This window comes from Frieseomelitta varia, unplaced genomic scaffold (genome assembly GCF_011392965.1).
Source record: "Frieseomelitta varia isolate USP_RPSP 00005682 unplaced genomic scaffold, Fvar_1.2 scaffold_587, whole genome shotgun sequence".
Classification (NCBI taxonomy): Eukaryota; Metazoa; Arthropoda; class Insecta; order Hymenoptera; family Apidae; genus Frieseomelitta; species Frieseomelitta varia.
Genome location: NW_025110353.1, coordinates 639,275 through 660,586, shown reverse-complemented (window position 1 = coordinate 660,586; position 21,312 = coordinate 639,275). Strand labels below are relative to the sequence as shown.

The 21,312-nt window shown below is 48.0% G+C and overlaps 1 protein-coding gene across 9 annotated transcripts in view; it reads right to left on the bottom strand.

Moving 5' to 3' along the window:
• The window catches only part of LOC122534329 (latrophilin Cirl-like), a 413,745-nt gene that overhangs the window by 36,538 nt on the left and 355,895 nt on the right, over nt 1–21,312 (bottom strand). For all 9 annotated transcript variants that reach the window (XM_043664848.1, XM_043664849.1, XM_043664854.1 and 6 more), the window contains one exon: nt 3,967–4,153. In XM_043664848.1, the coding sequence (XP_043520783.1) occupies nt 3,967–4,153 (187 nt within the window). The remainder of the gene's footprint in view (nt 1–3,966; nt 4,154–21,312) is intronic.

Genomic DNA, 21,312 nt, shown 5'->3' with positions numbered 1-21,312 from the left:
ATTATTCAGTCAAAATTGAATGCCCAAAGTGAAATTTGTTCAATATATTCGCTCGAGTAGTTATAATTGCGTTAATTGTATATATATCGCGAACAGATAGACATTAATAAATCGCTGAAGATAAATTTAGTACGAAGGGAAATGGCTAATTAATTGAGGCGAAGAGGAAGAGAGAGCGTGTTGATAATTCCACACCACTGTAGCTGCAGAGATGAGTTAAAAGAGAGTGGCAAAACGTGTAACAAACGCCAGAAAAGAGGAAGGTATCAGTTTCAAGTAAAGTTACAGTGAACTAATTGATTTAGGTTTTTTTGTTTCGGATATGCTTGCTCCATTTTGCTTACCTCTAGATACGATGTTGAAGAGAGTGTCAAAAGAAACGCGTTAATTGGCACACAGAGTTTTGAATAATCGTGATTTCGAATTTAACCGAGAAACGATGCCGATTGGCGATCGTGTAAACACAACCAAAGGTAACACAGCTCTTATTCACAATACAGTGCCAAGCAACACGTTAATGACGGAAACAAAGTCTCATTATTCACGGGAGATCGCATTAACAAAGGATCACTTTCGGAGCGAAACACAGCGAAAGGTAGACCCAGAGACACTTACAATTAGCGGTACGTGTTTCAAGCGAGAGTATGTACATGCGTGTGAATTTTTATGATAGTCGTTGCATCCCGCGCGAGGAACGAAGCCCTCGGTGTTAGAGGAAAGAGCAGGTTAGACGTAACAAACGGGATCGGTTATTGCGGAAAGATGTACATATGTAACGAGGGATCAAACGAAAAGAAAAATTAAAGCGGTCCGAGTTACGCGTGAGTTACGATCGTTTCCGAACGAACTCGGCATTGTGAAAAGCTCGCGCCGTTGATTCTCGATTTTCGGCATCGAACGGAAACGTTTCTCGCGAGCAATGCACCAGAGATCCGACGTTTCTGAAAAACGGAGTCAACCGAAGTCGTCTAAACGCCGCGACGGAACGCTAAATGATGGCAAAGATGATAATTTATTCCGATAGCCGGCCGAAGGCTGATCCGCCTCGTAGATTAAAACCGTCCAGTTCTCGTACTGACTTGAGAAAGTGGAATGCGGAATGATCAACTCGGGAAAATATCCGGTCTAGTCTGGAAATTAAACGAGCTATCCGAGTCGATATCCAAGTTAAAGATATTTTCGTACGTGAAAATTCGTCTTCGCTGGTACACTGTTGGCGATATCCATTCGATGTTTAACGACTAATGTATCTATGTATGTATTGTATACACATACGTATATACTGTTGCACGAAAATTTTCCCGGTTTCGCGAGAACGTACTTTTGAGAGGAAAGAAAAATAGTCGCTGCGAAGTCTGCGATCGATTCGCGAAGAAGGAAGAAGCAAAAAGGGATATAGATAACTGTCAAAAGAGAGATAGAGAGCGAGAGAAAAAGAGAAAGACGAACATACGCCAAGGGAGGGAACGGTGATTACGATCAGGCAAGCTGGTGATCTCCTCGATCGATTCCGCGAAACGAGTTAAATTGACGTCAAACTCTCCTGCCTCATCTTACGAAACGCATAGAGAGAGAAGGAGAGAGAGAGAGAGAGAGAGTCGTTCGTTGCACGCGTGTAGAACCGCGACAGACGTGTACGTGTACGACTCTGCCAGTAGAAGCAACACCGTGCAACTTCTCCACTTAAAGTTAATCCGGAAGTTATTACTCTTCAGCCGGAGGAGGTCCTTAGACCGACTCCAACCCAGCGAGAAACGGCGCCACGAACTTTAAATGCGTTTTTCTGAAAACGTACTTCAACCTCCCTCCCACCCCCTAGACGGTGGCGCATTTCGATATTAACGCGTGCTCTTGGTGGTTCTTACGCGGTTACGCGGCACTTTTGTATTCTCGCATTCTTCTTATTCTTCTTATCATCTTTCTTCTTCTTCTTCTTCTTCTTCTTCCTCCTCTTCATCGTCGTTGGTTTCCTCTTCTTCTTCTTCTTCTTCTTCTTCTTCTTTTTCTTCGGTTTCACCAGCGTAATCAACAATGGGGATCTAGTTTGCTCGCAGCTACCACTCACAGAGCGACGATAACGCTAATGGATACGATTTCGATTCGTCATCGCGATTATCTTTCCCAATTATTCGCACTACCGGTACGTTGACGGTCGTGACCGTCGTGAGACGTAGAGCCCAGGAGTCACGTTTCCCTTCTTTAGTTTCCCGTGAAACTAATTTCCGCTGGCTAGGAACTATTAATCACAATGACGAAACGCGTGTCGCGCGAAATCAGCGAAATTTTTACGTCACCGTTTCCCTTCTTTGTCTCTCCTCTCTCTCTCTCTCTCTCTCTCTCTATATATATATATATATATATATATATATATATCTTTCTCTCTTGTCTCGTTTCCCTTTACTTTCTGCTCTTCCGTCTAAATCAACGAACGCGACAGACTTCTGATTTCTCCGCGTGTCGTTCAAACAATAAAAGAGAGAACAAAGGAAGTAAAAAAAAAAAAAAACGAGAAAGTAGAAAAAGGACAGTTTTTGACTATTGTCCGCAGGGACAGTTGGGTGTCTTGGAATATGGAATCTTGTGACACGTGGAAATTGCGCGTGAAACGCGCATGTTCGTGTATGTACGTACGTATGTATGTATGCTTGCTTGCCCGTACGTGTTCGTGACGTTGGAGGATACAGAGACACGAAGACCAAAGGAAATAGAGGGGATGTTCACGAGGACCGAGATAGAGAAGCGACCGCTGAGTTTGCGATTCTTCCTACCGCTCTGATCCGCCGCGAAATACGCTCTTCAATGGTCAAGCAATTGGCCAGTTCGCCGGACCATATGAAGCCGTCTCCACTCCTTCCTCATTTTCCTTCTTCCCTGGGTATATCCTCCTTCCCCCCTCCCTCCCTTCACCCCCATTCTTTACCACCCCGTTTATTTCCTCGCGATTTCGACTCCATGCTCTTTGCTCCATTTCCGTGGGCGGACAGGGATGGCAAAAGCGTCGAGGAAACTGATGGCTCTCGCGTCGTGCTCGTATCCGTTCAGAATTATATTATATTACAATGACCTCAAATTTCGCGTCGAAGTTTGCATTTTTATCTTCTTCCGCGATCGTTCGAACATTTTACCCGCGAACACGGTTTGAATTGGACCGCGCGCGCGAGAGACGCGTTAAAAGAAAAATTTCAAGCGATCGAGAAAACACATCTCCACGCCACGAGCATCTCCTCTCCGTGCGAAATCGACGACGAGTCGAATTTCCGCATGCCCGAACGGTTAATAATTTTTCACTGCCGGGTGAACCGATCGAAATCGTCGAATTGCGCGCGCGTAACTCTGGCTGTCGAGATCGGATCGAGATTCACTCGGATAGATCGGATAGATCGTACAGATGAGTCTCTCCTTCCCTTCCCCTCGTCCAAGGTCGTCGAAAGACTATGATCGATATGTACACACGGACACGCGCGCACGACACACACCGTTCAGTTCAGGAAGCGTTTCTCGTTACCGCGAAGGGAACCAGCTAGACTCTCAGGTGTCATGCTGGATATCTCTCGCTTACGAAGCGGTCGTAAAAGCTTCGCCGGTGTAGATACCGATCCACGTGGAAAGTCGGATCGTTCGATAACCCGGGGACCAAGTGACAAGCGCGATCTACGCTCGATCGGATCGGACGTCTCCTTTAATTGGTGCTAGTCGATTCATTAAGGATAGGAAATGCTTGGCAGCCTGAGCCGAGTTCTCATTTTTCTCTCTTTCCTTTCCCCTTTTTTCTTCCCTTACTTTCCCTGTTTTTTTTCTCTTCCCGATAACATCATAACGAAGTTGATTCCAGAACGGATTCGACTCGACGTCGCCATCGTGATTCCTCGACGCGATTCGCAGAATAGAAGGTGTAGGGGACAGGTTGATTGTTCAGAATCGGTTGTGTACGTAGAATGCAAGAACGTCGATCATCGGGATACTTACTCGCTGTTCAACACTCGGAAGGATTTCGGTGACATGCAGTTTACGCTCCAGTCGGTGTTCCCGTGCTCGTTGCATATCGTTATCGAGAACCTTCCGTAGTTCGCTCTTATAAGGTGGATTAGCTTCCCCTCGCCGCACTCGATCCGCAAGATCTTGCCCTCGCAGGCGTATGCGGTGTCGTACCTATCTGTAACAGAAATTGAAACATGATCCTCAGTTTGTTCAGCAACGTTTATTTAATTCGTCTTCGATCGTTTCGAATCGTCGACAAGTAAAGAATCACACTGATAAGAGACGCCTGTCTCTTTCGAATACAACAACTTTCATTTATTTCTTCTGCACAAAAATAGTTTCTTGCTTTTCAATAGAAAAAACTCGATGAAAGCCAGCTGGCCAAGACAAGCGAAAACTACCCTTCACGCCAACAGCCGTGCTTCATTTCGATCTGAAAGGATCGTACGCAGCGAGGGTCTAATTAGCCGCCACGATCATCGGACAATGAGAAAACGCATAAAATACCAGAGTCACGACGACCGTTCGAAAGAAATAACACCAAGAACCCCATCTGACCTCCTGCATCTCCCCTTTGGCGATAGACTTCGGAGAAAGGGAAGGGGTTGAATTACCGCGAATGAATAAGGAGCCGAGAGTCGAGAGAACGGGGATCGGGATTTCCAAGCGGCGAGAGTCAAGGACACGTCAAAGTAGCTTGCACGAAATAACAGTGACGAGTCGGTTGAAGAAGGGTGGCTCGGTGGTTGTTGCCGGGCAAGCCGAGTCAGAGGGTGCATTACCGGCACGCAGTTGGCTGGGCCGTGTCGCGTTGCCAAGTGTAATGGAATTAAGATAAAGGACACCGGTGTATAGACGTATACAGGCAACGTGAACAATGAGACATCGTCGACAAAAAGAGAGAGAGAGAGAGAGAGAGAAGCGTCGGTTGTTGCCGTACGGTTCGCAGGATCGACTGACAAGAGGTCGAGAGATAGCCGGCTCGAGCTCAGGCCACGACTCTTTGTCAATCTTGCCCCCATTTATTCGCTGCCATGGGGATTTATTCCGCGGAAAATTTACCGGCGGGAAGTCGCCTTTGAAAGCAAATTAGCGAATTTACGGGCGCGACTTTCTTCGAAGGAAAGTCCTCTCGTTTTTGCTGCTGCTCCTTCTCCTCTCGTGACACGCGTCTGGTAGCGACGCGTTCTTCCGGGGCATGGTTTGCTTTTCTTTCCGCAACGGCAGCCCATGACTCGGTTTAATGGCCGCGAAAATGCTTCAAGTGTATATTCTGTCTGGGGATGTTCTCGCGGACGTTTTACACGGGTTTTAAAAGCGCGAAGTAAAAGGCTGCAGATGAAGAACACTGGTGCGATGATTATTTTGGATTAAAGAAAAATGAAATAACAAAGTGACTTCATCGTAAGTAGTACGTATAAACATGGATATTTCGTTGTATCTCCACGTCAATATCTGACATCAATAACTGTGACTGTTGCGCAACCAAGACGCAGAAGATATTGGAGCGAGATAAAAAGAGCTGATGAGCGAAAGAAGGCCAACGGGCAGAAGAGGAAAGGGTCGTAAAACGCTTATTTAGACGGAGGAATGGTAGATCTGCTACAATACCGGTCAGCTATGGCGTTCAGGTTAGGTGACGAAGGGCACGAACGGTGTGTTCTAAAAAAAGGAAAAAGGCGGCGAGAAAGTACTCCGGAGAACGGACCAAGAGAGCTAGCACGGGGGCAACGACGAGAGGAGTACTATAGCCGGGGAGAAGGGCTGTAATAACTCTGTCCGTGAAAGCCCCGTCGTGAGTTCATTTAGTTCCATACCGACGCGCTACAATGCCATTTTAGACCGCTGTTAGGACTTCCGTCGAAGCAGCGAGTCGACGCCAGGTTTCTTGCTTTCGGTATAACGCAACAAACACGAATACCAAAAGTTTCAAGCAGATAGCCCGCCGAGGGCGTATATCCTTCTACGAAGAAGAAGCTGCACCATATAACTACGCGATCGACATCGACTCGTTACGTTTAATAACGTTTTTACGCGAAGACAATTTTCCCCTCCCAAGTCACGGTTGAATCGAAAAACAAAGGACAAACGAGAGTTGGGAGTCGTAATAAGTTAACTCGAGGCCTATCGACACCGATTCGACAGCAGTGTACATACATTAGAAGAGTGTCGGGCCGTAAAAACGGCGGGGCGGTTCGGACGGCACGAAGAAACGCCGATTTTACGGTATCTCGAATGCTTTCCATTACCGTAAAAGATCCGGAGGTATTCTCGTTTTAAACGAGAACAAAATCGCCGGTCACGCTACGATGGATTCCTCGGAGCATCCTCGGCGAGGAACGAGGGAATAGTAGATTTTAAAGGATCCAGGTAATTTCTCACCGCATCTCTTCCTAGGCGTTTGCGCCGCGATTAGCCGGCCCCAAGACACCGGCACCGCTTATTCCTCGCTGTGGTTTGTGCCTCGCCGTTAATTAAGCGTGTCTCGATAACACCGTAAGCGGCAGTATACGACGTCATCGTGATTCGAACGGTACCTACACGCTGTTGAAACGTTAGGTGGCATCGGCCCTCGTTCCACGTCGTTTCACGTAACTACAAACCACCATCGGTCCCGCAATAAAAATCTAGTTGCCGTTGTCGAGCGTTGCCACTACGTACGTACGTACGTAGAAACAGAGCAGCTAGCCGATTCGAATAAGCCGCCTCAGTTCCGTGAAACGAGAGTCTGTCCTAACCGCGGCCGCTCGTCCGCTCGCGCGTCACTCGCAGCTGCGCCCTGCTCTCTCTCGGTGCACCTTTAACGTGAGCGCGATGAAAAAAAGGCCGCGTTCAAGCTGACGTAAAGGAACACGCTGCGCAGCAGCTTCCTCCTCTCGTTCGAACGCCGCGCCGGCCCTCTGGCATTCCTCTCCCTTTTATCACGGAAAACCGGTCACTTTCGACCTTTTTTTCCCCTTTCTTCTTCTTTCTCTCCTGTTCGTGCGCGTTTACCTCTTCTTTGCTTTGTTTGCGTTGGCCGACGACGGCCAAGAGAGAAGGCCCCAAGAGTTTTTCGGCTTCCGAGTTTAATGCAGGCGAGATGTTTGGCCGTATTTTAATGGTAGTTAAAGGCGTCGCGTTGCCTTTTTGAATATAATCAGTGAAGCACGTATAATAATACTTGGTTAGAGAGAGCGTTACGCACGAAAACAATGGGCCTCGTCCTTTTGTTGCACGCATTAAGGTATATCGTGATAATTAATTGCGATCCCACGACATCAAGAGAAAACGATGACTCCTCGTTTTCATAAGTCAAACACGAGGCTGTGTGGCCATTGTAACTACGACTTTGTGAGTCGTTTACTCTCGTCAGTTGCGTATTCTCTTTCTTTCTCTCTCTTTCTCTCTTTCTCTCTCTGGAGAAAGGCAAAAGGGTAGAGGACTATTACGATTCGCGCGAAAAGCGAGATTGAAGTGCCACCTGAGCATCCTGCGTCGGGAAACGTTACCCCTACTCCGTTTCGTCGTTTCGTTATTCCGCGTCGGTGTTTGCCTTGGAAAAAGATTTCCTCGCGGAAACGCGCACGCAGCCAAACACCGAGGATAATAACGACGATACGTAGAGAGAGAGAGAGAGAGAGAGAGAGAGATAATCCGACTCGTCGTCGCGACGAACGACAGGAAAATCTGCCATCTTTTCGCCCGAGTTCTCGCCTCTGACCCTCGCTCGTTGCACTTTGACGGAGTGCATTCGAATGAATACCGTGAAAAGTTTTTAACGAGTGCACTCCCTCGCCGAGGCTGCACTAGTCTAGCCTAGAAAATGACGACGACGTTGCCGAGATCCGAGACGGTGTAACGACACACGCTATATCGGCCCGGGGAAAAATATATTCCAGACGAAATTGTTGAACGCCGTCACCGCTTTACTTTCGATTGGGCCGCAATAATCGCGAAAAGTGGACGATGAGACGTTGAAGATGCCTCGAGCCAAACTCACTTTCAAAGTTCCGCTGATGTGCTTGTTGATCTCTTTAAATTACGAAAACTGAGTCAAGCAAACGCGCGGATACGTTTCCCTGGATACTGAAATAACATTTCCTCTGCCAAGGGAGAAAACGAAAAGGACGAGCCATCCCAGATATTTCTTTTCTTTAAATTAACAATTGTTCTCTCGAGCACACAATATTCCTTTCGCTACGAACCGTTCCACGCCAAAAGTGTACACATCGATCGAATCATTTTTTGAGTCCGTTAACCTGTTTTGAAATAGAATCTTCTTTGAATTTTCTGGGCAACATTTTGACAAAGGCTTAGAATGTTTTTCCTTAAACAAACTATAATTTTTCAAGCAAAAATCTAATCTTAAATTTTGTGAATTTCCTGGTAACACTTTGACAAGGGCCTAGAATGTTTTTCTTTAAACAAACTTAATTTAACTTTCAAGAAAAAAATCTAATCTTAAATTTTTCAGAGATTAACAGTTTAACAGATTAATCCATAGCTGATTTTTCCCGAATTGCAATAGATTAAGAACAATTTTTTGTCACAATAATTTTTTATATATCGTATAAATACTTCGCCGTCGAATAGAAAAAAAAAAGAAGAAAAAATGTAAAAAAGCTCGTATTTTTAATATGTGACAAATACGTCAGTTGATGCCGTATATATTCGGCGCTCGTAATGAAAGGATTAAACATTTTCAAAATGGAATTTTGTTTCGACATTTTGAGGAAGCAGTGAATTTTCGCATTTTTGCGACGGGAGTTGGAGGGGTAGACGAAGGGGAAGCAAGAATTAACGTCCTCGGTAATGTCACTTCCGAGGGACGATTAATCGCTTCTCAATTGCGTAACGCGATTATCAAGAGGAGGATCGAATCAGGCGAATTCGCTGAGAATTGCGGCGAGGACGCGTCCGATCTCTCTCCGTCCGCGGTCCCATTGAAGTTCTTTGAAGTCGTGTCGCTGGCTGTCGCCGCTGTCGTCGCGACAGACGGCCGCGCCGGTCGCCCGGGAAGGTGAGAGAACGCCACAGGATTTCGTGCGGTCAATGCGCAGCCTGAACTCTGCCCAGGGATTCCAAGTACGGATTCTGAGGCACAACGGGCTTCAAACTTGCCGTCGCGTCGCTCCACCCTCCCTCCCTCCACCCCTCAAAAGCTCACTTACGTTCGTCTGTGTGTGCGCGTCCTTGCAAAGGCGCGGCTGCGTGTATCGCTCGGACTGGCGCGCGCATAAGTGCGCGTGTACCCGTGAACGATAGGGTGGAAGCGCTTGAATACCGACAGGACCTTTCCCTCGGGACAAAGTTTCAAGGGAGTACCCGGTCTCCGAGTATCTGTGTTTCGAGTCGTTCGATCGTCCTTTCGAGATTTACGCGCCGCGGCGACTTCCAACTGCGAGAGGCAGCTGCGAAAGTAACTGTCCACGCGGGTGTTCGCGTAAATCGACGGGAGAGCCTCGGCCGGCGACTTTCAACGAAGCGAATCTGAGGAAATTTTACCGATCTTTCCGATCGCGAATGACATCGTGACCTTCTACCTCTGCGGTTTTCAGTTCGGACTAGATTGACTGAATCGATGGAATCGTTAACATTAATTAATGGACACGTATGATAAACGATGGACGATATCGTCGTTGCTCGTAGGTAAAATTTTAAATCTCGACGGACAAGTAAAAAAGTAGTGCAGAGAGCGAAAAGAAGCAACTTGTAGGGAAGAGGAACGGAGAAATTCCGCGTACTCCCTCGAGTATTAGGCGTTTCCTAAGGATAATTAATTATCTATAGTACTCCATTACACGATGAAACAGGCTGGAACGTATCGCCAATAAAGTATTCGATATTTCTCGATTAATTCCAGATCCATCGAACCGGCTGCGAGACACACGAGACGCCGTGACCACGGGAGGAAGAAGAATCGTGCCTTCTCGTTCGCCTTCTCGGGGCATTCCATGGATGGCGCGTGGAGGGAAAAGAGGAGAATTGCAGTTTACCATTAATGACTTCGGGTAATAATATATCGGAGGTCCGGCAAGCCGTGCCTCCTGCTGCCGCGGCGGCCAACTTGAAAGGGCCGACCTAACAGCGGGATGTCGTCAGCTCGATGCGGTCTTAGGCCTCGAAACCTTTACTATGGTATGTACATTGGCCGTGGGTGATGCCTTGTTGAAACACTGTGCGGCCATTGTTGCCCACGAACACAATTCCCTGGCCGGCAACGCTCGTCGCGCCACCCTCTCCATCCGAAAACGCTCTCTCCGGCCACGATTTCAGCGGATCAGAGAGAGAGAGAGAGAGAGAGAGAGAGAGAGAGAGAGAGAGAGAGACTGGGAATGAAATGGACACCGTTTTTGAAGCTGTGAACTGTGTGTGTGTGTGTGTGTGTGTGTGTGTGTGAGGGGGGGGGTGCGTCCACGACTCACTGGAATTCGGGTGTTACGACAAATTGACGACACGACGGAAGAAGAACGGCAGCGCAGGGGGTTGGAAGAGTTTCATTACGGTTAGTCGACGGGTGGGAGACACAAGGTGCTCTCGTTTGGGGTTTGGTAGATTTTCGTGTAGCGTACGGAACGGCAGGAGACCGTTCTTTGAAGAAGGGTAAATAACGACGTGCTGATTCTTTACGCTTGTTTTTTCGCACCTGCAACCACGTAGCTTTTTTTTGTAACACTTTAGATCTTAGAAATCTACGGAGAATAGCAAGAGTAGAAAAGTAGAAGAGGGTCTTGTGAGATAGTATATCTTAATTTTGGGTCAGTTCTTGTTGTAAAATACAAAACAGCGTGCCAATGGATGAATCAAGCATCGAACGGTGGATGTACCATAAATCAAACTAGAATGAATCACACTAGGAGAACAAGAATGGAGACCGCAATGAAAGAGGCTATTTATCGAGCCAGATTAGTTAAAAAACACGCGGCTAACGAGAAACGTGCTTCTCACCGTGCTTGGATTATAAGATCCACTTCTCTTCTTGCGATCGTTTCCGATCCTTCGAATGATCGAAGAAACCAACGGATTAAACCGTGACAAATTGAAATCTACCGGTCGACTCTCGTGTAAAGAGGCTTGTGTACCCGAGTGTCAGAAATACGTACCGTGACGTGCCGTTAGTTATTTTCCCGGGGATTAGAACCTGGAGCGTGGAACACACGGGGAACGGGCGAACTATATATTTCTCCCGTGTTATATCAGCGCGGTCTGGAACGTCGCGCGAGGCGAGAAGAGGCCGGGGGAAAAGAGAGCGCGCGTTTCGTTTTTACGGCTATCGATCGAGGGGCAACATTATAGAGACGCGAGTTCGTCGTTCGCGTCTGGTGCACTGCTCGTCCGGTTGGCCATGCATCTTTGGGCTCGGCGGGCTGCACACGGTTGCAGCACTCTCCGTGAACCGCTCCCGGGACGCATAAATCAAAGTCCTCCGTGGAGACTTGCCTCGGTTACGTTCTTCGCTCGTTTTCTCTCGCTCGCTCTTCCCTTGCTCTCTGCTCGTTTCGTCCGTGTTTCTCTCCCACGAGCCAGAGAGCGTGGTCCGCCTCCTCCTCCTCTTCCTCCTCCTCCATCGCTCGATCCGTTCTCGATCCCTTCTTTGAACCGGAGTCGAGCCGTGTTGGCGGAATTTCTAATTCGAGCTAATCCTTTTTCGCTGCTCTAATTACATTATCAATTCACGGTAGAAGGGACCTGCTGGCCGGGTAAGGGCCAGTGGTGCGTTCGCTTGTTCGCTCGCTCGCGCGCGTCCGGGCGCGGATACGCTCGGTGCATCGGCATTTACATGGTCGGCCTGTTGCACGTCGCGGTCTCGTCGCGCTCGACTGATTTATGGCGGTCGAATAAATTATAAGGAGCAGATAGAAAAGAGCGTCAACCGGCTCCGGAGGACGGTGTCAGAAATTATCTGCCGCTCCCTCCTCCATCCTCCCCTCTCCCCCGGCGCCTCCACGTCTCGCGCGATCGATTATCTCGCCCGGGCCCGATCGAAAATTCGCCCGTCGGTTCGAATTTCGAGTTTCGGGGAGGCGCGATTGCTCCTCTCCGCTTGCTCCTCTTCTTTTTCCGCTGGCACCGAAATTATCGGATAATGCAATTAAAGCTTGTATTTTATGAAAGAGGATCACGCTTTCCGGCGATACGCGCATTTTACGCTAATTATACGAGCATTATATTCTCATTTGTATACCGGCGGAATCTTCAAATTGATATGTATACGCGCACGTATCAATGGTCGAGTGCCAAATTTCGCTTGCTTATATTTAATTGTATACGCTTTTCGTTAAAATCTTCTACCTGTTCTCCCGAACAGGGTTCCAGCGGGAGTGGGAGAGAACTCGTGGCTCTCGCGAGGTGATGCGCTTCGATCCAATTTAACGTTCGAAAGAAGAGCGGAATGTCAGAGTCAGACGGAATCCACCTTGTCAGTGGTACAAGTGCGTCGCTGGTGAGCCTTAATTAGCGGCCGCGTGTGGAAATAATTCGAAAAAAAAAAAAAAAAAAAAAAAAAAAAAAAAAAAAAACGGTCGATCGGCCACGTGCTCGTGCAGACGCGCGATTAAACGCGATTCGTAATTACATTCCGTGAGTAATGGAACGGTATTTATGAAGTCTTGGTGAATCCTCCCCCTATCCGAGCATAATGGATAACGCAATTCAGACGTAATTTCGCGCTTAGGAAAGCACGTGGCCATAATTTACAACTCGCGAGACAGCCGGTTAAACGAGAGAAGATCCGCTCCGATCGGCGGGGGAGGAGGGAGGGGAATAAGCGCGAGACGATCGTTCGGGGCCATCGTTCGTACCTTCGTTCGTAGCCTGGCATTGTTCGTGGCACGCCGATCGGATCGTTTAACCGTGCTGCAGCAAATGCAGCCGTCGGAAATAAGAGACCGTATTATGCATCCTATCGCGTACTTTTCACCTCTCGCGATGACGTCACCTAAGTTAGCGGGCGGGGGTAACACGAGATACCTCTTATCTGGCTTATTTAGCGATCACGTTTCATACATCTCCCATTCATAATATTTTCATTGTGCAAGCCTTGTATGAATCGCCGATCCAATTACACCGGCCTGGAATTATCGGCCGATACCTGGCGTATATCGTACGATCCATTACGCGACGAACGGCGAACCTCGCGAGCCTCGTCGCGCGAGGGCAACTTTCTAACGTTCTCTCATGGGTCGAGGTCGTAATTTACGCAGGGAATTGAACGCTTCATCGATACGCTGTCGGGGCCAGTCAAAGAGTGGCCGCCTTCCATTTCCTCCAGTCCCTTTATTACAAAGATGAACTGTCTCTCTACCATCTGTTTCGCGCGCATCTTCTCGTAGTTTTTCGCACGTAGCGTCCGTTCCATCCGATAGCATCCTCTATCGAGAAGCGTCGAGGATCGAGCGTAAATTGAACGCAAATTAAGCGATGGACGAGGATATCGCAGCGACTCAAAGACGGGAGAGGCAACGACGCGACGAAGGCTACATCCTTTACACGGCTCCCACTTCGTTAATAATCAGCGTGGCCCGCGTTTCACGACATCAAATTCGATTCGCGTTACACGACAGGTAACACGAGCGGTCGCGTGTAAACGGCCCCGACGCTGCGGTGACGGGAGTAAGGGACGCGCGTGCGAGAGGTGGGCACGAGGTTGGGAGGAAACGCGGACGAGGAGGACCGACGAGGTGCCACGCTGAAACGCGAGAGAAACGAAAAATCGTTACTGTCGCGCTGCCGAGGAGGGAGCGAGAGGAAAAAAATTTTGGATAGAGAATGGACACCGGTCGCGAGACGTCACTCATCGCGGACGTCGGCACCGTCGTCCAACCCTGTCGATATCAGTTACCGTACTCGCCGCGCGTCGCTTGATCGATGACCGACGCGATGGAAATGACATTTCGTGGAATGCCGTTGTCGTCGCCGACCACGTTTTTTTCTCTCCCACGCTCTCTGTCTCTGTCCCTTCCTCTCCGTCCGTTCGCTTACCCCTTTCTCTCTTTGTATCTCTGATTTTTTTCCATCCCTTCGTCGTGCACGCTCTTCTTCTCTTTGTTCGTTTCTCTCTCTCTCTCTCTCATTCTCTCTGTTTTTTTTTTTCGTTTTATATCGTTTCTACCCCTCGGCTGGAAATTAACGCAATTCGTTTTTTGACGCGGTTCGACTTGTTTTCGTGGAAACATTGGGTTTATGATAAAAATATACTGCAAAAAAAAGAGAATAGATTCCAACGCATAGTGGAAATACATGGAATTTACAAACGGTTGATATCAATCGTGGGGATAAGATAATACACGCAGTTTTTATAGAAAAATATACGATACAGCTGGAAAACAATCGTTAAATGAAAGCTGAACCGGTGGCTGATCAACAATCGCTGGAACTACTGCGCGCCGTTTAATGGCGTAACTGCGCATTTTTTTTTTTTTTATTTTCGTCAGAACGAACGGCAGGTAATTTTCGGAAATCGTGAAACGCTGACGCCTCTCGTGCCATTGTTTCAACACTATAATTGGCCGCCTTTGACAGGAATCATGCAACGGACGGCAATCGACGCGGTTTCACGCGAAATATGCTTTGCATGCAAACCGTCGATCCTGAGCCTACCAGAGCCACGTTTCCCCGTAGATTTGTGATCCCATTTTCACCGAAAATCGGGACACTGTCGCTCGGGAAACGATGTGTGTTTCCAGGCTCGACGAGACGAGAGTTTTTTAATTGCCAGTGAGAAAAACACGACGTTAAGAATGAAAAAAGAGACGAGCGAGACGTCTCTCGTTTTTTGTATGATATCTTCAGTCACGAGATTTTCTTTCTTTTTTCTTTTGTTTTTTTATTCAAATAAAAATAACAAAATAATGAAATCCAAATGCAAACGATTCGAGCGTTTGGCGAGTAGCGATGGCATTCAAGGTATCCTCGAGAAAGCAGTAATTGAGGCATCGTCCGTCCAGTTAAAGATTATTAAAATTTTTCGAAGGCGGGTATGTCAAAGGAGGCAGAGCGTTTTTGCGTCGGCTAGCGGCATTACGGATTAATTTTCCAGAGACAAAAAGGGGGTGCGTCAGAGGACGAAAGGAGGGTTGGCAGGGATGTGGATGGGAAAGGCTCTCATAAATTTCCCAGACTGGGTTGGAACAAAAGGACGATTGTACGCCGAACACGCCAGGAAAAAATCGTCCCAACTTGCGTATGTGTGTGTGTGTGTATGTGTGTGTGTATATATATCTTGATTAATTCAGATACTATGGTGTTGGTTACTCTCGCGAGGGGATCGTACGAAATCGTGTAGCAGACAGTGGAGGAGAGGGGCGAGAACGCGATTCCTACTGGCGCGTTCGCGACGCGATGGTCCGACGACCATGAGCGACGCGCAGGCTGGAGGGAAGAGACGTCTAATGCACATCTACGGCTATCACGAACGACATAATTGCGACGTATACTTCATTAAATGAGATCGTCTGAGTCGAAGTGGGCGTATATGGAGCGTCTCGTTACGTTGATTCTTGTCTCGCGGATGGCACGGTGTTGGTACACGCACACTCGTCCATGCCTGGATACAGGCGGCACTCTCAACCATTTTCAACCCCTACCGTTTCCCTCTCTCTCTCTCTCTCTCTCTCTCTCTCTCTCTCTCTCTCTCTCTCTCTCTCTCTCTCTCTTTCTATCTCTATCTCTACCTCTATCTCTCCACGCGATCGTGTACGAAACTCTGTGTCTCTAGGTCTAGGAGACGTGGTCGAACGTGTGACCTTTACGAGGCGATGGCCACGGCGATGATCCGGTAGCGACGGACAGTCAGCGAGAGGATACGCGATCGATCGATCGTTGCCTCCGCAGGTTCGGGAGGATCGTTGACGTAGCGCAGGATGACACGACACTACAACACCGCACTGCTGCGTGAGGCGACGTTCAAGAGGACAGACGGAGACAGTGGGAAAAGGACGAAGCTTGGTAGGGGATGAGAAGAGGAGACACACGCGGCGGCAGAGAAAGGGTGAGGAGCAGAGAGAGAGACGGCGAGAAAGAGAGAGGATATATGAGAAAAAAAGGGGAAGAAGAGAGAAAAAGAAGAGACACAAGCGAGAGATGAAGAGAGAGAGGGAGGGGGAGAGAGAGAGAGGGAGGGAGGGAGAGAGGGAGGAGGGGAAAGAGAGAGAGAGAGAGAGAAAGAAAAAAGAGAGAGAGAGAGAGAGAGAGGAAAGAACCTGACCACCGGACACGCTGGCTTGGTAGGCACGACACACACAGGTAAGCAGAGTGGCACTTAGGTTGGTGCACCTGCCGCGAGAGTCCGCGTCGTAATGGGAGCGGGGCAACGGGCGGCAGGTAGGCAGGCCCACCGCTCGTCAACCTGCGGAGAAGGGGAATCAGTCACATGGCGAGTAACCCCACACTGCCAGCGAACAAGGAGGTGGCAGCGAGACCAAGTGGTGGTGGATAAAAGATACCTGGTGGTGGAACCGAGTATCCCCGACCTGGTGGTGGCGGCGGCGGCTGTGCTTGGTAGGATACGCGACCGCCGACCAGAAGGAGTAGGAATCGAACAGGACCTACCGTCCGCCTCGGACCAAAGGAACTTGTCTGTTTGTCTGTCTGTCTGTCTGTCTGTCTGTCTGTCTGTCTGTCTGTCTGTCTGTCGATTGGTCTACTTTGGCAACGTCTTCTCGTCGATATAATTCCTCCGAAGGCGCCTATCTTCGAAACTACCTATCATCTCCACTTGTCCACTTTCGAGGAACAAAGTCTACTTTCGAATGATCAATTTCATCGAGCGAGAGAGAGAGACTAGAAACTAGACTCGATGCTTCAGAATATCGTGCAACAATCACAAATCAAACGGATCGCGTCGCGTAGTTCGAACGTATCAAATCCATATACTCCACTGATGTAAAGTTTTGAACGTTCTAAAATGAGAAACGTTCAAAAAAAGAAATCAAACTTACGAACGAGTTGTATAACCATTCGTCTTTACACTTGCTTTCGTTTTGACGCCAGAGTCAAACGTCTTACAAGCGATAAAAAGTTTGCCAGAGCAGGTTTGTCGTTGCGTACGACGGCTGGTCTGACGAGGAACGTCACGTTCTACTGAAACCGCTTCCACTCGATGCCGTTGCGACAGTACAAGATTCGCAAAGTCAGGATTCTACGGCTCGTTGATAGGACTCGCGGGACGCAAATTGTGTCGTTTGTATATTAAAGGATTGGAACAAACGGCGAAGGAAAAAGTAAAAAATGGAGAAAGGAAAAGAAAAGGAGGAAGAAAGTGATCTGATCCCTTCATTTAGGCTGGATCGAGCGCCGAGACAAAAGGCACACGCGGTAGAAAGGCAGGCTACACTCGTATATCGAGTACCGACTATGGCTTCCTACAAAGGTCGTTGCCGAGTTCCATATTTGGATCCACCGCAGAAACAGAAGGGTATTGAAATTCCAGGCGTTTCCACCGATCCACGGGTACAACCCGATGGCAGATTGTCGACTCGTCGTCGTGGAACGTCGTACGCTGTCCAACTACGTCTTTCTTTACGTCTCTCTAGCTGAACGAACTTACGTTCCGCATAGGCGGACTCTATATCGATAAAACGAGACAAGAATGACTAGTTCCATTCGCGAACGGATATCGATGCGGTTTCCCAACAATTGCGCGTACCTTTAAACGCGACGATTCATCGATTCAACTGCTTTCGAAGATTGTCGTTGTCTTTCGGCCGAGCGATTAATTTTATCGTCCCAAGGATAGTTTACCCTTTAGAAAAAGTTCGTTGAAATCGTCGAACGAATATTCTTCGGATCCGTATTTTTCACGCACGACGTTCTCCTCTCCGTGCATCCGAGGAAATCTACCGAAAGATCGTCCATAGTTGAGCGAATTTGCGACGAGCGTAAAAAAAAAAGTCAAAGCACCTAGCTGAACGAGAACGAGAAGGAGAAGAAAGAAGGTCGCGGTGAATGGTCAAAGGCCGGCCAACACGGCTATAACCTGGCGATCCTACAACAACTTGACTCACGTATGTCGCAACATCGTTATCGCCGCGGAATATCGGTAGAGAGAGAGAGAGAGAGAGAGAGAGAGAGAGAGAGAGAGAGAGAGAGAGCTGGAGCGGCGCGGTGTCCTGCGAGTGTTGCCCTAGGCGTCTCTCTGCGTGGCGACCAGACGCAGACGGAGCAAAGCGGCGAACGGAACGAGGCTGCAACCGTGAGCAGAGCACGGTAGGGTAGCCCAGCACGCTCGAGAGCACGGATGAGAGCTTGTTAGGTTAACCATCACATTGTTTCACGAGGGCGTGGTGGCGTGTTGTTTGCAACGAGTGCGTGGCGAAGAGGCCTTCTTCTCTGTACATGCCTCTCTCCGTCGTTTCTCTCTCTCTCTCTCTCTCTCTCTCTCTCTTTATCCCTGTATTCTCTGACCGCTATGGCCCGAAGATCGAGTCGTGGCATCGAGAGAGCGATATATCGCGGTCGATATATATCACTCGACGAACCACTCGACTTCCATACGTCCGCTCCGCAAAGCGTACCTACATATGTACGCGTGCATCGCCCGCAGGCTGGCTTCAAGGTTCTCGTTTAGATAGATCCCCATTCGCTTCGAGATCGTTCGAACCAACGACAACGACGACAACGACGACGACGACGACGATCGGCCAACTTCCGGAGCTAACCATTACCACCTCTATTTTATCAGCTATTTTTCTCTTTCACGGCCACGACGTGTAGCAACTATCGATACCAGAGATTAATCTCTGCCCAATCGCTGCCCAATCGTTCTCCAAATCGATGGCTAACGTCTAATTCGCCATTATCTACACTCGTCGCGATGCTGCATCCTTCTTTCATATCGTTAAGAAGGATCCACGTGGCGTTCATAAGGAACGATAGATAGCTGATAAATTTGCCCGATGCGAAGTTTCAATTTCATCAAGCACGATTGAGATCGACTCTGACATCTCACGATGCAGAAAGCGATGGAACTTTTCAAACGTCTTTTCCCAAACAACTTCAAAGTGAATACTTCGTACTATACCTCGTTCAGATATCAATGTCTTACAACTTTGTTGTTATCTTGAACTTCGGTTTCGTGATATCTCTTTTGATCAGATACCAATCTTGGATCAAAGGTTTCCAGTCCGAGTTGAAACTTTGCAGAAAGCTTCGAAAATAGCACAGCACTTTCCAACTAACGTCCGATAGCACGATAAAGCGTGGCGTTTTACTACATTTTCCATCGCCTCGAGCGATCGAACAATCATCTCCCTATTTTTCTCTTTCCGCCCAGTGAACGGTGCTTCTCGATCCGATCGAAACTCTCAAACTTTCATCCGAGTTATCTGTCTTGCTTGTCGAAGATCGAAAACAAAGTTAACGCAAATTCACCAACTCGTCAAATTCTCGCGCAGAGCTCTTTGTTCTTTTCTTCTTTCTGTTCGATTTGACCATGTATGTACGTGCAATCTTCGTTCAGCAATAACTCAGCGCTCAACTCGAGTCGGTTCAGTTCGCTTGTGGAAATTGTAACTGTCAAAAGGCTTGACGACTGACATCAACTTTACAGCCAAATAGTTTCCAATTTACGTTAAACGGATACTTTGAACTTGGTTTTGCTTCTTAGCGGCTGTTAAAACACCTTCTAGCCTTCAATTTGATCTCGATTAAAACGTTTCCATCTCGCTCGCAGCCTGCTCCAGTCCGTCAAAGCGCATTCCACTCGGACGTTTAATAAGAAACGCGACGCGTTTGTTGCAACTTTGCTTCTTTTCCAATGCAAACTGTCGCGGTTAATTGCAACCTGCCGCGATACGCTACCCAGCGTCGATCGGTGCAAATATTATCCAGATTGCTAACGAACGGCGCGAGATGTGTACTTTTGTTTCGACGAGAAGACGCGTGTATCCACCACGTTCTTTCTTCTCGTTTTACCGACATTTGATAATTGTCAACGGCCTCAGTTTCTCGAACCTGCAAACTCTTTGAAATGAGCATCTCCTGGATCGCCACAGTATCTCGAGAAACCTGTATCACATACGCGCGTGTTACACGCGCGTGTATGCGCGTAGCCTGGAGGAACGAACAACTATCCGAACGAAGAAACAAAGTGGAGCAAACGGAAGACGATCGGCTGGAAATGTTGGCGTTAAAAGTCAAGTCAAGTCAAGTCCCGCGGGACTGGAAGCCGCGGCCTAGCTATAGCTCATCTTCGGGGGCCCGAGTAACCAGTGGCGTTCATGAATACGTGTTCATTATTTATGAGCAACGCCTCTCGGCATCAACTGGACCAGCCTCCCTATCTACCAGTAGGCACCGAGAGAGAGGCAGCCGGATAACGTATTACGTCTTCATATTTTTTTCCCCCGATGCACGACCGGTAATTAAAGGTGCCCCGCCAAGGACTCGGATGATTTATCGGCCGTGCTGCTTCGGCCTGATAAGATGGGACCAGCTGATAACGAACTGCCTTTTGTACGTTCCAGGCACCGTGGATCGAACTCGATCTCTTTTGCTTCCTCCTTCTTCCTTTTTCTTCCCTTTATCTTCTCTCCTTTCCCTCTTCTTCTTCTTCTTCTTCTTCTTCTTCTTCTTCCTCCCTTTTTCACTCTTTCTTTCTCTCTGTTTTTTTTTCTGTTCTCGTTACTCTTCTTCTTGCAGAAACTCGGCAAGTTAGTTTCCCAAGATTCATCGAGAGCATCGAAGTGACACAGTGACAACGACTGGGCGTCAATTCGTTCGTTCGTGTCCATCGGTCTCTCTCGCGTTACGGTTAGCGCGGAACAAGCGACGTCGCTGATGAACGGGAAGTTGTAAATTTCGCGATAAAGTCGGACTAACGGCTGCTGGCCCAGAAAGGTGTTTACGAACGTGCTAAGCGAGTTGTCGGATGAAAGATCGTGCCCGATACGTGCTTTCTACGAGACGCGTTCCAGTGAACGAGCGTTCGACAATATTTCAGCCATCAAGGAAATTCTAAACATTTATATGCGCATATATCGTCGAGTCTGCGTAGTTTTCCAAAATCTTCATTCCTCGTCGATAATAGAATCGACGCAAAGGTGAATCGATAAAAATCGAAGACTGCCGCATTTTAGATTCAATGAAAAAAAATTAAGTCGAAACACATTAACTGTGTCTCTTTTCCTCAAAGATTCCTCGTGGAAGACCGCTTTCTCTCTCTCTCTCTCTCTCTCTCTCTCTCTCTCTCTCTCCAGGAGAATCGATCCTAATTCATGCTTTTGGCTCCAATCATCGTATTTCCCAACCAAGATTACAGCGTTCCGAAACACTATAATCCACTATAATCCTCGACGAAGTCTCGCTTCTAAACAAACCGAAGCTGCCACAAGTCTAATTCATAAACTTACTCTG